The following is an 18,371-nucleotide window of genomic DNA, read 5'->3' as shown; positions in this document are numbered from 1 at the left end:
CAGAACATGGCCAAGATGTTCAAATATTCATAGATGACCAGCAGGGTCAAATAATAATAAGTGGTTGTAGAGGATGCAACAGGTCAGCACCTCAGGAGTAAATGTCAGTTGGCTTTTCATAGCTGATCATTCAGAGTACCTCTACCGCTCCTGCTGTCTGTGATTGTGTCCCACTTGTTGTTGATTCTTCACAAAAAATTACAGTTTTATATCTTTATGTTTGAAGCCTGAAATGTGGCAAAAGGTCGAAAAGTTCAAGGGGGCCGAATACTTTAGCAAGGTACTGTATAATCAGGCCAAAACATGATAAAAAAATGCTATTAACTGACATGGATAGCTAGCTAATGAAACACAAATTGACATTTACAGTAGCTGGCTAGGCTATTCAAACTGTAACATTGGCTAGCTTTCAATACATTGGATAAATGGTGGAGTTACCTCTTCATACTATCAAGAGAATTCTTATAGCATGCTGAATATTTCAGATATAAATATATGTTTTATAAATATAAATCTTATTTCAGTCTATGGGAGATAGATAAATATGTTTCTCTTCATCAGACAGCAGCTCACGTTTTCACAAGAGGCTGTAGTTATATAGTAGATAAAAGCAGGCCATTGGCTGCCTACATCACCAGGGGTATGTACGGGACTTCTGATTGGTTCCAAGTTTAGGAGTTCGGCAAATTTGCCTGAGCAGACAGAGTGTTGAAATAGACTTTTTATGAGAACATTTGCAATAATTGAAGGTGACAAGAAATGTTATAATCATAACAATATTTTACCCACTCCAGTCAGCAGATGGCGATCTGAGGCTTTAAGGCGATGCTGTTAGTGTCACGTATAATGTAGTGGACGGAACGCTGCTTTCAACAGCAACAACAGTTCGTCAACCACCTCGGTGTCTTGCTACACAAAATAGTCGAAACAAGAAAGCTCTTTAGACGATTTAGTGTATATTAGCCACTGTGTTTTAAACCCACTTCTGTCGTCAAATTAGTTATCCGATTTATTTTGATATTTACGGTGTTGTTATTGGTCAGCTAGCGGGCTGGTTAAATTAGCATTAGCCTAGCTAGCTAACATCTCCGACCATGAGCTCACAAAGCTACTCTTCTCCTGCTAAAGAAGAGGTCTGCTGGACGGAGAAAGAAACTCTCGTGAAAGAGGAGGAGGAAGAGGAGGCTGTTACAATACAAAAACAAATAGAGGTTGTGGCTGTTACCGTGAAGGAAGAGGAAGACGCGTTCAGAGTGAAAGAGGAGGAGGATGTTACAGTAAAAGAAGAGGCGGCAGAGAGAGAGGAGGATGCAGTTTATGGAGTGAAAGAGGAGGAGGGGGAGATGACTGTCACATCGAAAAGGGAGGAGGAGGAAACTGGATATCTGGGCTCGGTTTCCCAAAGGCAACTTATGCCGTCCAATGGTTCTAACAATGAAGTTAGCCGTGAAACGGTTTTGAAAAACCGGGCCCTGATTAACACTAGTAAGTACTGTCTTAAAAACAGAGGCACAAACTCTGCAGTTGTTGAACTGAAATGTGGTGTTAAAGGGGAAATCTGCACTTACATCCATATTTTGACTTTAAATTATTTATATATAGCCATTGATTCTTGAAGAATATAACACATGCCTCATGAGCTTAGTTCTGTTGTACCCCATCAAAACCCCAAATAAGCTTTTTTTACTCCAATGTTTAGAAACAATGTAAATCAACACTGTATAGCCTCAACATGGTTTAAACTATAATGTTGATATCATGGATGGTCAGTCCTTGCATCCATAGGTCTGTAGATGAATTTGAGAGTAGTTACATTTCTCCAGCCCCATCCCTCATCTTATTACCAAAACAGTGGTGGAATTACAGCTTTGTTATTGTTTCGACTGCATATTGGTTGATTGATGTGTGGCTTTTTTTAAAGGGACAAACTAGGATTTAAACAGCAACAAAATGGCAGCCCAGAGACTTGGTTTGGTAAACAGCTGGGGGATGGGGGCTGGAGAAATGTAACCACTCTCAAATTCATAGAGAAAGCTATTGTAGCAACCATGTCAAGAAGTTAAGACATCTTGGCATAAGTTTTTTTAATGTTTTTTATTTTACCTTTATTTAACCAGAACAAGTTCTCATTTACAACTGTGACCTGGCCAAGATAAAGCAAAGCAGTGTGACAGACAACAACAGAGAGTTACACATGGAATAACATGGAATAAACAAGCCAATAACACAATAAACAAGTCAATGACACAGTAGAAAAAAATAAAGTCTATATACAGTGTGTGCAAAAGGCGTGAGGAGGTAGGCAATAAATAGGCCATAGTAGCGAAGAATTACAATTTAGCAGATTAACACTGGAGTGGTAAATGAGCAGATGATGATGTGCAAGTAGAGATACTGGTGTGCAAAAGAGCAGAAAAGTTAATAAAAACAGTATGGGGATGAGGTAGGTAGATTGGGTGGGCTATTTACAGATGGACTATGTACAGCTGCAACGATAGCTGATGTTTAAAGTTGGTGAGGGAAATATAAGTCTCCAGCTTCAGCGATTTTTGCAATTGGTTCCAGTCATTGGCAGCAACTGGAAGGAAAGGCAGCAAAATGAGGTGTTGGCTTTGGGGATGATCAGTGAGATATACCTGCTGGAATGTGTGCTACGGGTGGGTGTTATCGTGACCAGTGAGCTGAGATAAGGCGGAGCTTTACCTAGCATAGACTTATAGATGACCTGGAGCCAGTGGGTCTGTCGACAAATATGTAGCAAGTGCCAGCCGACTACAGCATACAGGTCGCAGTGGTGGGTGGTATAAAGTGATTTGGTAACAAAACGGACGGCACTGTGATAGACTGCATCCAGTTTGCTGAGTAGAGTATTGGAAGCTATTTTGTAGATGACTTCGCCGAAGTCGAAGATTGGTAGGATAGTCAGTTTTACTAGGGTAAGTTTGGCGTCGTGAGTGAAGGAGCGAAATAGAATGCCGATTCTAGATTTGATTTTGGATTGGAGATGTTTAATATGAGTCTGGAAGGAGAGTTTACAGTCTACCCAGACACCTAGGTATTTGTAGTTAGAGTTGTCCACATATTCTAGGTCAGAACCGTCCAGGGTGGTGATGCTAGTCGGGCGGGTGCGGGCAGCGACCGGTTGAAAAACATGCATTTGGCTTTACTAGCGTTTAAGAGCAGTTGGAGGCCACAGAAGGAGTGTTGTATGGCATTGAAGCTCGTTTGGAGATTAGTTAGCACAGTGTCCAAGGAAGGGCCAGAAGTATACAGAATGGTGTCGTCTGCGTAGAGGTGGATCAGGGAATCACACGCAGCAAAAGCGACATCATTGATATATACAGAGAAAGAGTCGGCCCGAGAATTGAACCCTGTGGTACCCCTATAGAGACTGCCAGAGCTCCGGACAACAGGCCCTCCGATTTGACACACTGAACTCTGTGTGCAAAGTAGTTGGTGACCCAGGTCGAGGCAGTCATTAGAGAAACGAAGGCTACTGAGTCTGTCGATAAGAATACGGTGATTGACAGAGTCGAAAGCCTTGGCCAGGTCTATGAAGACGGCTGCACAGTACTGTCATAAGCTTGATTGTCACTGGACCCAGGTTTGAGTTCTGCTCAGGGCTACCCCCTGAATTCACTACACTATGAAACAAGGACTGGCCATCCATGATGTCATTACGATAGTTTAACCAGATTGAGGCTATACAGTGCTTGTTTATGAACAGTGGCGTTATACAAGCTTATGTTTTGGTTTCTGATGGGCATAGAGCATACAGGTTGAAACATTTGAGGCATTTATAAGTTCTATTCTTCAAGAATCAATGTCTATAATGCCTGACCCCATTTAGTCGACTGGTCGATAGGCTGTTGGTCGACCAACATCTTTTTAGTCGAGCAAATTATATTTGTTTTTTTATGGCACAAGACACCTGTCTTGCGCTGTTTCAGTGGACTAATCCATTGCGGAGGCTGTGGGGGTGGCACAGTACAAGAAGGGGTGTGTACACTACATGATTTTGGCCTCGATTTAGCTGTCTGACAAGTTTTTGTGATCGGGACGAAGTCCCCATGTCGTTGCCTACTCGGGGTGTGTGGCCGTCACCGACACTCGTTTAATGTGAGCGTGTCAGAGACACAATCTGAAGGCTACTGATCACATCTTTGAGCAGTCCCAGACATCCCGATATTTTCAAGCATGTTTGATTTTATCTGCACATAATCTGCAATGCTTTTTTTAATGGTGAGATGTGCAATGACGGTGAGAACGGTGATCAGAAATAGCCAATGAGAGCTCACCAGAGAAGAAGCCATGGAGATGATGACGTTGTGTCGACTCCAGCAGGAGAGATGAATACTAGTATGTGTTTGTATTTGCCTTTAACCAAAGCCAGTGGGAAATCGTTACAGCTTTGATGTTCACAAGCAATGTTATTCAAAATGTTTGGTAGATATTTCAACTCTGTAGTGTAAGGGTGAATGTCTGACTGCTTTGAGCCACAGCTAGTTCTAGCTACGTTAACAATCTAATCACATCATCACGTCATTGTTTTAGAGAGAACGTGGTGGTAAATCAAATCAAAGTTTATTTGTCATGTGCGCAAATACAACCGGTGTAGACCTTACAGTGAAATGCTTACTTACAGGCTCTAACCAACAGTGCAATTTTTAAGTAAAAAGAAAGGTAGAAATAACATTTTAAAAAACAGTAAAATCATAGTGAAAATAACAGTAGCGAGGCTATATACAGGTGCTACCGGTACAGACTCAATGTGGAGGCTGTATACAGGGGGTACCGGTACAGAGTCAATGTGCGGGGACACCGGTTAGTCGGGCTAATTGAGGTAATATGTACATGAATGTATAGTTAACCTGTTGGGGCTAGGGGGCAGTATTTTCACGGCTTGATAAAAAAACGTACCCGATTTTAATCTGGTTACTAATCCTACCCAGTAACTAGAATATGCATATACTTATTATATATGGATAGAAAACACCCTAAAGTTTCTAAAACTGTTTGAATGGTGTCTGTGAGTATAACAGAACTCATTTGGCAGGCAAAACCCTGAGACATTTTCTGACAGGAAGTGGATACCTGATGTGTTGAATGACCTTTAAGCCTATGCCATTGAAACACACAGGGGTTGATTAATGTTTTGGCACTTCCGATTGCTTCCACTAGATGTCACCAGCCTTTACAAAGTGTTTTGAGTCTTTTACTGTGAGATCTGACCGAACAAGAGCCATGGAACGGTGATGGCCGATTAGACTCTTGCGCGAGTTCATGTTGGGTACCCTCGTTCCAATACGTTATAAAAGAGAATGCATTCGTCCACCTTGAATATTATTCATGTTCTGGTTAAAAAAGGCACTAATGATTTATGCTATACAACGTTTGACATGTTTGAACGAACGTAAATATATTTTTTCCCCTCGTTCATGACGAGAAGTCCGGCTGGCTTAGATCATGTGCTAACAACACGGAGCTTTTTGGATATAAATGATGAGCTTTTTTGAACAAAACTACATTCGTTATGGACCTGGGATTCCTGGAAGTGACATCTGATGAAGAGAATCAAAGGTAATGGATTATTTACATAGTATTTTCGATTTTAGATCTCTGCAACATGGCCGTTTGTCTGTATAGCAAAGCATATTTTTCTGGGCGCAGTGCTCAGATTATTGCAAAGTGTGATTTTCCCAGTAAGGTTATTTTTAAATCTGGCAAGTTGATTGCGTTCAAGAGATGTAAATCTATAATTCTTTAAATGACAATATAATATTTTACCAATGTTTTCTAATTTTAATTATTTAATTTGTGGTGCTGACTTGACTGCCGGTTATTGGAGGGAAACGATTTCCTCAACATCAATGCCATAGTAAAACGCTGTTTTTGGATATAAATATGAACTTGATAGAACTAAAAATGCATGCATTGTCTAACATAATGTCCTAGGAGTGTCATCTGATGGAGATTGTAAAAGGTTAGTGCATCATTTTAGCTGGTTTTATGGTTTGGTGACGCCTGTCTTTGAATTGACAAAACATTACACACAGCTATTGTCAATGTACTCTCCTAACATAATCTAACTTTATGCTTTCGCCGTAAAACCTTTTTGAAATCGGACAACGTGGTTAGATTAAGGAGATGTTTATCTTTCAAAGGGTGTAAGATAGTTGTATGTTTGAAAAATGTGAATTTTGACATTTATTTGGTTTCAAATTTGTCGCTCTTGAAATGCACCTGCTGTTGATAGGGTGCACCACGGGTGGCACGCTAGCGTCCCACATAGCCCCAAGAAGTTAAAGTGACTATGCATAGACGATAAACAGAGAATAGCAGCAGCGTAAAAGAGGGGGAGTGGTGGGACTCAATGCAAATAGTCCAGTTAGCCATTTGATTACCTGTTCAGGAGTCTTATGGCTTGGGGGGTAAAATCTGTTGAGAAGTCTAGACTTGGAACTCCGGTACTGCTTGTCATGCGGTAGCAGAGAGAACAGTCTATGACTGGGATGGTTGCGGTCTTTGACCATTTTTAGGGCCTTCCTCTGACACCGCCTGGTGTAGAGGTCTTGGATGGCAGGCAGCTTAGCCCCAGTGATGTACTGGGCCGTACGCACTACCCTCTGTAGTGCCTTGCGGTCGGAGGCCGAGCAGTTGCCGTACCAGGCAGTGATGCAACCAGTCAGGATGTAGAAACTTTTGAGGATCTGAGGACCCATGCCAAATCTTTTCAGCCTCCTCAGGGGGAATAGGTTTTGTCGTGCCCTCTTCACGACTGTCTTAGTGTGCTTGGACCATTCTAGTTTGTTGATGATGTGGACACCAAGGAACTTGAAGCACTCAACCTGCTCCACTACAGCCCCGTCCATGAGAATGGTGGCGTCCTCGGTACTCCTTTTCCTGTAGTCCACAATCATCTCCTTTGTCTTGATTACGTTGAGGGTTAGGTTGTTATTCTGGCACCAACTTAATGATTGTGTTGGAGTCGTGCCTGGCCATGCAGTCGTGGGTGAATAGGGAGTACAGGAGAGGACTGAGCACGCATCCCTGAGGGGCTCCAGTGTTGAGGATCAACATGGCAGATGTGTTGCTACCTATCCTCACCACCTGGGGGCGGCCCGTCAGGAAGTCCAGGATCCAGTTGCAGAGGGAGGTGTTTAGTCCCAGGTTCCTTAGCTTCGTGATGAGCTTTGAGGGTACTATGGTGTTGAACGCTGAGCTGTAGTCAATGAATAGCATTCTCACATAGGTGTTCCTTTTGTCCAGGTGGGAAAGGGCAGTGTGGAGTGCAATAGCGATTGCATCATCTGTGGATCTGTTTGGGCGGTATGCAAATTGGAGTGGGTCTAGGGTTTCTGGGGTAATGGTGTTGATGTGAGCCATTACCAGCCTTTCAAAGCACTTCATGGCTACGGACGTGAGTTCTACGGATCTGTAGTAATTTAGGCAGGTTGCCTTTGTGTTCTTGGGCACAGGGACTATGGTGGTCTGCTTGAAGCATGTTGGTATTACAGACTCAATCAGGGACATGTTGAAAATGTCAGTGAAGACACCTGCCAGTTGGTCAGCACATGCCCGGAGCACACGTCCTGGTAATCCATCTGGCCCCGCAGCCTTGTGAATGTTGACCTGTTTAAAGGTCTTACTCACGTCGGCTACGGAGAGCGTGATCACACAGTCGTCCGGAACAGCTGATGCTCTCATGCAGTGTTGCTTGCCTCGAAGCGAGCATAGAAGTGACTTAGCTCGTCTGGTAGGCTCGTGTCACTGGGCAGCATGCGGCTGTGCTTCCCTTTGTAGTCTGTAATAGTTTACAAGCCCTGCCACATCCGACGAGCATCGGAGCCGGTGTAGTATGATTCAATCTTAGCCCTGTATTGACGCTTTGCCTGTTTGATGGTTCGTCGCAGGGCATAGCGGGATTTCTTGTAAGTCCCGCACCTGAAAGTGGCAGCTCTACCCTTTAGCTCAGTGCGAATGTTGCCTGTAATCCATGGCTTCTGGTTGGGGTATGTACGGACAGTCACTGTGGGGACGACGTCCTCAATGCACTTATTGATAAAGCCTGTGACGGAAGAATCCTGGAACATGTTCCAGTCTGTGATAGCAAAACAGTCCTGTAGTTTAGCATCTGCTTCATCTGACCATTTTTTTATAGACTGAGTCACTGGTGCTTCCTGCTTGAATTTTTGCTTGTAAGCTGGAATCAGGAGGATAGAGTTGTGGTTGGATTTACCAAATGGAGGGCGAGGGAGAGCTTTGTTCGCGTCTCTGTGTGTGGAGTACAGGTGATCTAGAATTTGTTACCCTCTGGTTGCACATGTAACATGTTGATAGAGATTTGGTAGAACTGATTTAAATTTCCCTGCATTAAAGTCTCCGGCCACTAGGAGTGCCGCCTCTGGGTGAGTGGTTTCCTGTTTGCTTATTTCCTTATACAGCTGACTCAGTGTGGTCTTACTGCCAGCGTCTGTCTGTGGTGGTAAATAAAGAGCCACAATTTTTTTTAATAACTCTCTCGGCAAATAGTGTGGTCTACAACTTATCATGAGATTCTCTACTTCAGGCAAGCAAAATCTCGAGACTTCGTTATATTTCGTGCACCAGCAGTTGTTTACAAATATACACAGACCGCCCCCCTGTTCTGTCTAGCCGGTGCAGCGTATTTCCCGCTAGCTGAATGTTTTCCATGTCGTCATCCAGCTACGATTTGGTGAAACATAGGATATTACAGTTTTTGATGTCCCGTTGGTAGGATATTCGTGATCGTAGTCTAATTTATTGTCCAATGTTTGCAAGTAATGTTGATGGGTAAGGGCAGATTTCTTGCCGTCGGCTGGTCCTTCCTATATACCTGCGTCTCTTTCTCTTGCCAATGACGGGGATGTTGGCCTTGTCGGGTGTCTGAAGTACATCCTGTGCTTCCTGCTCGTTGAAGAAAAACCTTTGTCAAATCTGAGGTGAGTGATCGCTGTCCTGATATCCAGAAGCTCTTTTTTTGCCCTACAATACGGTGGCAGAAACATGATGTACAAAATAAGTTACAATTGACGCAGAAAAACACACATAATAGCACAGTTGGTTGGGCGCCCGTAAAACAGCTGCCATTTCTTCTGGCGCCATCTTGATCCAAGTGAATAATCTTGTAGTATGTGACAGATGGTCAGTGTGCTCACCACCACTACATTGGTAAGACTAGACCAAGTGAATAATCTTGTAGAATGTGACAGATGGTCAGTTTGCTCACCACCACTACGTTGGTAAGACTTAACTAGAGTAAAGACGGCCAGAAGGCCATCGCCGACGGTCGTTTAATGTGAGCTGGTCAGAGACACAATCGCTGTCTCCCCCCAATTAGTGCGCATTCATTGTTTCCTAATTTCAATGTGTGAATTGTTTGCCCTTTGATTGTTAGATGTCTCACTGTTTGACAAACATCGCTGTAGCTCTTTCACCACGGCTTAAACAGATAGATTTTTATGGGGGGGTTGTATTATGCTAATTATATTTCAGTGGGGGTGCAGACATCAACTCTAGAGGGTTAACCTGTCTCCCCCCTTCATCTACACTGATTGGACTGGATTTAACAAGTTACATCAATAAGGATCATATCTTTCACCTGGTCAGTCTGTCATGGAAAGAGCAGGTGTTAATAATGTTTTGTACACTCGGTGTATATAGTCTTTTATTCCTGTAAGTTCACGTGGAACTGCATGAAATGTGTTTTTACTTTAGTTTCCAGTCATTTAGAAATGTGTTTTTGTTTCCAGTCATTTACAAATGTGATCCCAATGTCCCACATTGTCCTCTTTATTAATAGAAAGACTCATATACAGTATAGTATTAGTTTAAAACTAAAATGGACCAATCCTGGATCGCCCCCTGTATTATCAGCCACTGAAATAGGACAGACTTTGTCCCCTCTCTGTTTGTCTACTCAACCCAGAGTGAAACCAAAACACCCCATGCAGCCCATGGCAACCTGATGACTCAGAGTCATGTCATAAACATGTACAACGGCCACCGTGAGGAAAAACAACTGATATTCACCATCTGGGACCATTCAACAGTCTAGATTTACCAGGTTATTACTAAATAAACTGTTCACCATCTGGGACCATTCAACAGTCTAGATTTACCAGGTTATTACTAAATAAACTGTTCACCATCTGGGACCATTCAACAGTCTAGATTTACCAGGTTATTACTTGTAAATAAACTGCTGCAAAGTGTAGCTACATCAATACCAGTGTACCGTTATAGCTTGCCATTGTTTACAGATGTCTCGTTGCGTGATGAAGCAACGTTAAGACAGCTAGCTGAGCTGGCCAGTTGCATTCTGCTGTGAAAGCATCCCCTTGACTGGACACAACCCAGCGAACATATATTTTGGAGAAGATCGGGACTTTTTCGATGAAAAGGCCGTGAACATTACATGTCCTGGTCCAAAGGGCAGGACAGAAATATGCTCTCAGGCTAGATGAATTTGTTCATTTAATGACCTGAACCAGAGTTACTCAAAGGATCTGATGATATAGGCCTCAGTCTAGATATTGGTTTGACCTTCATGTGTTTTAGGTTTTTCCTAATTGTAATCTACTACCTTTTAGTACTTGAAGTTAATAGGGTATTTTATGGTTGAAATCTTTATTTTTTTAAGCCTCACTGCTTTATCACATGGCCACATTCTCATGTTCCAATGTGAATTCTTTAAGAGATGGGCGGGTCTAAGGCTCTAGAGGGTGTGAAAGATGCTAAATGTCTATTGTTGTAGATATACAACAATAGACAATGTAATACTGTTAATGGTTTGCCTAATGGGGGAACCTGGTGAAATAATGTTCAGAGAATCCATTTAGACAATTTGGTGAAAGTATTCCTTTTCTAAATAATATGTTTCCCAAGGATTAATGTTTTGTGAACAAAGAGCAGCACTGTAGCTGTACAACAATAGACAAAAAGTAATATGGCACACTGCTTCGGGTTTCAGCAACTTCAATAATTTATTTATAGCCTAGACTCATCCATTATCCTGTTAGGGCTAGGGGGCAGTATTGACACGGCTGGATAAAAAACATACCCGATTTAATCTGGTTACCACTCCTACCCAGTAACTAGAATATGCATATACTTATTACATATGGATAGAAAACACCCAACATTTTCTAAAACTGTTTGAATGGTGTCTGTGAGTATAACAGAACTCAAATGGCAGGTCAAAACCTGAGAGATTCCTTTACAGGAAGTGGCCTGTCTGACCATTTCTTGAACTTCTTTTCCATCTCTATCATTTACTAAGGATCTCTGCTCTAACGTGACACTTCCCACGTCGTCCATAGGCGCTCAGAGCCCGGGAAAAAACAGAATGTCGTCATTCCAGCCCCAGGCTGAAACACATTATCGCCTTTCTCAAGTGGCCGATCAAGGGACACTGGGCTTATGCGCGTGACCCCGACCGCCCCCGCCTTTGGGATTTTTTCCTCTGTTTGCCGAAAAGGAGATTCCCTGTCGGAATATTATCGCTTTTCTACGAGAAAAATGTCGTAAAAATTGATTTTAAACAGCGGTTGACATGCTTCGAAGTACGGTAATGGAATATTTAGAATTTTATTGTCACGAATTGCGCCATGCGCGCGACACTTCTTTACTATTTCGGATAGTGTCTGGAACGCATCGAACAAAACGCCGCTATTCGGATATAACGATGGATTATTTTGGACCAAACCAACATTTGTTATTGAAGTAGCAGTCCTGGGTGTGCATTCTGACGAAGACAACAAAAGGTAATCAAACTTTTATAATAGTAAATATGATTATGGTGAGTGCTAAACTTGCCGGGTGTCTAAATAGCGAGCCCGTGATGCCTGGGCTATGTACTTAGAATATTGCAAAATGTGCTTTCACCAAAAGCTATTTTAAAATCGGACATATCGAGTGCATAGAGGAGGTCTGTATCTATAATTCTTAAAATAATTGTTATGCTTTTTGTGAACGTTTATCGTGAGTAATTTAGTAAAATGTTAGCGAATTCCCCGGAAGTTTGCGGGGGTATGCTAGTTCTGAACGTCACATGCTAATGTAAAAAGCTGGTTTTTATATAAATATGAACTTGATTGAACAAAACATGCATGTATTGTATAACATAATGTCCTAGGGTTGTCATCTGATGAAGATCATCAAAGGTGAGTGCTGCATTTAGCTGTCTTCTGGGTTTTGGTGACATTATATGCTGGCTTGAAAAATGGGTGTCTGATTATTTCTGGCTTGGTACTCTGCTGACATAATCTAATGTTTTGCTTTCGTTGTAAAGCCTTTTTGAAATCGGACAGTGTGGTTAGATTAACGAGAGTCTTGTCTTTAAATGGCTGTAAAATAGTCATATGTTTGAGAAATTGAAGTAATAGGATTTTTAAGGTTTTGAAAATCGCGCCACAGGCTGCAAGTGGCTGTTACGTAGGTGGGACGCAAGCGTCCCACCTAGCCCATAGAGGTTAAACTACTGTGAAAACAATAAGACAAAATATGTATATTGTTGCTCACTTGACTGTCTTTTTAAGATAATTGTCAAATAAGTTTGTAAAAGCATTTAAACATTCATTAAGGACGTAAATTGTTGTACAACATCATGGGGATCACCTTTTAGCTAAAAGAAAGTTGATTTCTGCTGTTGTGGGCCTTTAACCTTCTGTCTGACTTTGTTGTTCACACAGGAGAGAGACAGGACTATCGTGGATCCTCTGGGGAGCCTCAACAACATCATGACGCTAACGAGGCAGAGAAGAGTCTCTCCACATCAGAACATCTCAAACACCAGCAGAGACCCTCAGGGAAGAAACCTCACCACTTCTCTGACTTTAGAAAGAGTTACTCAAGATCATATTCACTAAAAGTACACCAAAGAATTCACAAAGGAGAGAGAACATATCGCTGTAGTCAATGTGGAAAGAGATTTGCTCACTTAAAAACACTAATATTACACCTGAGAATACACACAGGGGAGAAATGTCACAGCTGCTCTGATTGTGGGAAGAGATGCACCTCTTTAGTCACCCTTAAAATACATCAAAGAATCCATACAGGAGAGAAACCTTATAGCTGCTCTGACTGTGGGAAGAGGTTTTTTTGGTCAGGACATTTAAAATCACACCAGAGAATACACACGGGAGAGAAACCTTATAACTGTGACCAATGCGGGAAGAGTTTTACTCAGTCAAACAACCTGATATCACACCAGAGAACACACACAGGTGAGAAGCCTTACCACTGCTCTGAATGCGGTAAGAGTTTCTCAAGAACAGATACACTAAAAGTACACCAGAGAATCCATACAGGAGAGAAACCTTATAGCTGCTCTGACTGTGGGAAGAGGTTTTTTTGGTCAGGACATTTAAAATCACACCAGAGAAGACACACTGGAGAGAAGCCTTACAGCTGTGATCAATGTGGGAAGAGTTTTACTCAGTCAAGCAACCTGATATCACACCGGAGAACACACACAAGAGAGAAATATCACAGCTGCTCTGATTGTGGAAAGAGATGCACCTCTTTAGTAACCCTTAGAATACACCAGAGAATCCACACAGGAGTGAAATGTTATAGCTGTGATCAATGTGGAAAGAGTTTTACTCAGTCAAACAACCTGATATCACACCAGAGAACACATACAGGAGAGAAGCCTTACCACTGCTCTGACTGCGGGAAGAGTTTCTCCAGATCAGATTCTCTAAAAAGACACCGGAGAACACACACAGGTGAGAAATCTCATAGCTGTGAACAATGTGACAAGAGATACTCTGATAAAAGATCTCTGATTAAACATCAGAAAATTCATACATGAAGGAGTTGTTCTATGATATCAATTAAATAATAATGAGTATTTTGACGATGTTCTATTGATTTCAGGGTAATATGGATATTAGCCTCATCAGGGGAAAAATCCAGGTTCTGAATTGAAAGAGTACTATTTAACAACAAAAAAGTGTTGCGTTACACTTACCGCATTGTTGACCCAAGTGAATTAAAATGCAACATTTCAAAATGTAGTTAGCTGTTTGCTACTAATTGTTGTCTCACCGGTGATGTACACATTTTTCCCAGATTCCGTGTGGTTTTTGATCTGTTAGTTTTAACAGGACGTGCAACTTCATCTCCCCCCCTCTCGCGCAATTTATTTCCAAGTGATATCGATATGAGTGATGACAAATAAGTGTTGCTTTTCTCTTAGTTTTGGGGACCCATACATTTAAATGCATCACTCCAAAATGTAGATGACAGTCTTCTGCAAATTGTTGTTATTACACTACTGAAGAAACATGACTCAAATCACCTCATATTTCAAACATCCAGTCTGACAAAATATACATGTTTTATTATTCCATGGCTCCACCATTAAGTTCATTATTGCTAATACCTATTAACAAAGGGGTGTACATTTGGCTTTGATATTGAATATTTCATAACATTTTCAATTCATGTAACATTTGCAACCAAATGACAATTTTTATACATGTTTATAAAACAATGTAAAACAAGCTTATATTTTGGGTTGGATATTACATCCTAGTCTTACTATTTTAGTCAATGGCATTTCCTTAGAATGCTCATTAGTCTTTCAGTTATTATTGTTATTCTTTAGTTTTTTTTATCCTTATGATTGTTGTGTAGGAAATATTCGTTTTTATTTTCATTGTTTTCCATTAGTTTTTTCCTGTGAAGCCATGTCTGAAATGTGCTGTATAAATGAAGCTTGATTTGATTTGAACATATTGCAAAACAAAATAACCCAATGACCGACCAATTTTTTGGTACAATTATATTGTTTTCTAACAATGTAATAAAACAAGCTTATATTTTTGGTTGGATATTCCGTCCTATTCTTACTATTTTAATCAATGGCATTTCCTTCGAATGCTTATTAGTCTTTCAGCTTTTATTGTTATTCTTTAGTTTGTTATCCATATGATTGTTGTGTAGTAAATATTTCAGAATTTATTTTTAATTTAAAAAAAATTCCCTGTGAAGCACGTTGCTTTGCATCCATGTCTGACGTGTGCTATATAAATAAAGCTTGATTTGATTTGAACATATTGTAAAACAAATTAACACAATGACCGACCAATCAACAGACTCTTGCAAAACAAAAGAACAAATATGTGTAAAAGCAACACATATCTTGGTCCATCTTAGTACGATAAACTATAAATTCAGTATAGGGCGGCAGGTAGCCTAGTGGTTAGAGCGTTGGGCCAGTAACCGAACAGTTTCTGGATCGAATCCCAGAGCTGACAAGGTAAAAATCTGTTCCTTGGTAGGCCGTCATTGTAAATAAGAATTTGTTCTCAACTGACTTGCCTATTTAAATAAAGGTTAAAGAAAAAAAGAGTTTCCATTGTGTAAAAATAGTGCATGGTATGTAAGTTTATCACTTTTCAACCAATCCACTACATTTTTGTTGAAAATGTTGAAATTGTAGTGTAATATGTAGGTTGGTGGAAAGGATCCAACCATTATGTAGGTTGGTGGAAATGATCCAACCATTATGTAGGTTGGTGGAAATGATCCAATCATTATGTAGGTTGGTGGAAATGATCCAACCATTATGTAGGTTTGTGGAAATGATCCAACCATTATGTAGGTTGGTGGAAATGATCCAACCATTATGTAGGTTGGTGGAAATGATCCAATCATTATGTAGGTTGGTGGAAATGATCCAACCATTATGTAGGTTGGTGGAAATGATCCAACCATTATGTAGGTTGGTGGAAATGATCCATCCATTATGTAGGTCGGTGGAAATGATCCATCCATTATGTAGGTCGGTGGAAATGATCCAAACATTATGTAGATTGGTGGAAATCCCCATCGACTGGATGAGTCACCATTTAGTTTGGAAATGATCCAACCATTATGTAGGTTAGTGGAAATGATCCAACCATTATGTAGGTTGGTGGAAATGATCCAACCATTATGTAGGTTAGTGGAAATGATCCAACCATTATGTAGGTTGGTGGAAATCCCCATCGACTGAGGATGAGGTGTCTCCATTTTGTAGATGTGTAATAATGATGTTGAATAATAATAAACTACATTCATCAATCTGACTCCATTATTGTGTGAATGCTATATATCAGGGCAGTGATTAATCAGGAATTCTTGATTCATAATTCAAAATGAGTAATACATTCAAATTAAAATCATAACATTATTAATATTCACCATCAATAACAATATATATTTTATATTAAAATGTAATTTAAATCTTAATGAGGAATTCTTCTTCAACGAGTCGGATGGGAAGGATTTACTTCGGACGCCTGACAAGGCCCTCATCCCCGTCACTCGCAGGAGGAAAAGACAGAGATATTGTGCACGACTGTCTGGGTGCCTTGTAAGGATCCGTCGCAGAGAGGGTAATCTACCTTTACCATCGGTCCTATTAGCCAACGTACAATCAATCGATAATAAAATAGAGGAACTACGAGCACATATATTCTACCAACGGGATATTAAAAACTGTAATATCTTATGTTTCATAGAGTTGTGGCTGAACGACGACATGATTAACATACAGCTGGCGGGTTTTAAGCTTTTTCGGCAGGTAGCAGCCTCTGGTAAGACAAGGGGCGAAGGGCTATGTATATTTGTAAACAACAGCTGGTGCACGAAATCGAAGGAAGTCTAGAGGTTTTGCTCGCTTGAGGTAGAGTATCTCATGATAAGCTGTAGACCACACTATCTACCAAGAGAGTTTACATCTATATTTTTTGTAGCTGTCTATATACCACCACAGACCGATGCTGGCATTAAGACCGCACTTAATGAGCTGTATACGGCTATAAGCAAATAGGAAAACGCTTATCCAGAGGTGGCGCTCCTAGTCGCTGGGAACTTTAATGCAGGAAAACTCAAATCCATTCTACCTAATTTCTATCAGCATGTTAAATGTGCAACAAGAGAAAAAACTCTAGCTCACCTTTACTCCAAACACAGAGACGCGTACAAAGCTCTCCCTCGCCCTCCATTTGGCAAATCTGACCATAATTCTATCCTCCTGATTCCTGCTTACAAGCAAAAACTAAAGCAGGAAGCACCAGTGACTCGGTCAATAAGAAAGTGGTCAGATGAAGCAGATGCTAAGGACTGTTTTGCTAGCACAGACTGGAATATGCTCCGGGATTCTTCCGATGGCATTGAGGAGTACACCACATCAGTCACTGGCTTCATCAATAAGTGCATCGACGACGTCCCCCCCACAGTGACCGTACGTACATACCCCAACCAGAAGCCATGGATTACAGGCAACATCCGCGCTGAGTTAAAGGGTAGAGTTACCGCTTTCAAGGAGCGGGACTCTAACCCGGAAGCTTATATGGAATCCCGCTATACTGATGGGGTCACCTTGGGGTCATGATAGGGGCTGCACCAAATGATTGATGTATTATAATAATTGATTATGCTTATGTTGAATTACTAGAAGGTGAAGGGCTATAAGACCCTCCCCCACTACATTTATTGGGTCCTGGACCACAGATTAACAATATATATATTTATATATATATTATATATATATATATGCATTATAAGGTTTAAATACTGTTCCACGGTTCTTTTCTAGTCTCTGCCTCATATGAAATGGTCTGAGAGATGTGTGAGATATTGCAGTCAAAACAGGGCGTCTGTGAGAAAGCGCCTCAAGGCTAAAAGAGATTCAAAGACACAGAACCCTGCAGGGGAGTGAAAGAGATAAGAGACAAGTCAGACATACCACTGTAAGCCACACGGGAATGGAACATTACTGCTGAGCCCTTAGAAAACACTGGACTATTGTTCTCTCCTGCAAGTTTGTATAACTGTATATGCATGGGCTTGGTCTCATGAGTAGAAGGTGTTGACGTAGGCAGTTACATCACTAGGGGTTGACTGCAAGCATATTAAAACAACTTGGACCTTTTTTATTTTGCAGAACTTACTCTGAAACATACGTGCTGTGTTTCCGTTGTCAACTTCTGTCTGCAATTGCATTAATAAAGGTTTGATTGATTTACTTAAAGAAGATATTGTCTGATTGCTGATTTCACCAATAAGCCAATGATTGACAAGGAACAAGGAACCTACCCCAACAATACCCTCCGACAAACCATCAAACAGGCAAAGTGAAAAATAAGCCACTAGTTTTTTTGGAGCGATAATTAAGATGACTTTCAAGTAGGAAGACATGCATAACAGCAACAGATACCATTAATAAGAAGGGGCTAGAAGCGTCTACTTAAATTTTAAAAAAGGGGAAAAAAGAAGCGTCTTATATGGTGAGCTACCGAGTGGCTAGGACAGGCAAGCCCCGTACTATTGTGGAGGACTTAATTCTTCCT

General features: G+C 41.0%; 1 protein-coding gene across 4 annotated transcripts; it reads left to right on the top strand.

Annotated features, from left to right (window-relative positions):
- Nucleotides 1-857: 857 nt before the first annotated feature.
- Nucleotides 858-16,098, top strand: LOC106592137 (zinc finger protein 501-like). 4 transcript variants are annotated; one of them, XM_045711537.1, is made up of 3 exons: nucleotides 858-1,485; nucleotides 12,714-15,547; nucleotides 15,916-16,098. In XM_045711537.1, exons 1-2 carry the CDS (start codon nucleotides 1,095-1,097, stop codon nucleotides 13,838-13,840), a joined length of 1,518 nt encoding a protein of 505 aa, XP_045567493.1. In that variant the 5' UTR covers nucleotides 858-1,094; the 3' UTR covers nucleotides 13,841-15,547; nucleotides 15,916-16,098. The 4 variants fall into 4 exon arrangements, 1 of the variants encoding a protein (XP_045567493.1); XR_006763085.1 differs by lacking the exon at nucleotides 858-1,485 and having other exon boundaries at nucleotides 15,543-15,607; XR_006763081.1 differs by lacking the exons at nucleotides 858-1,485; nucleotides 12,714-15,547 and adding an exon at nucleotides 15,611-15,667.
- The last annotated feature ends 2,273 nt before the right edge of the window (nucleotides 16,099-18,371 follow it).

This window comes from Salmo salar, chromosome ssa02, assembly GCF_905237065.1.
Source record: "Salmo salar chromosome ssa02, Ssal_v3.1, whole genome shotgun sequence".
Lineage (NCBI taxonomy): Eukaryota > Metazoa > Chordata > Actinopteri > Salmoniformes > Salmonidae > Salmo > Salmo salar.
Note: the sequence above shows the minus strand (reverse complement) of the source record. Positions and strands in the feature narration are given on the sequence as shown.

What these genes read in the sequence shown, in the direction of transcription:
- LOC106592137 (XM_045711537.1), top strand. Translation starts at nt 1,095, where the DNA reads ATGAGCTCACAAAGCTACTCTTCTCCTGCTAAAGAAGAGGTCTGCTGG. An exon ending in CCGGGCCCTGATTAACACTA is followed by an intron (nt 1,486 to 12,713) that starts GTAAGTACTGTC and finishes TTGTTCACACAG; the next exon opens with GAGAGAGACAGGACTATCGT.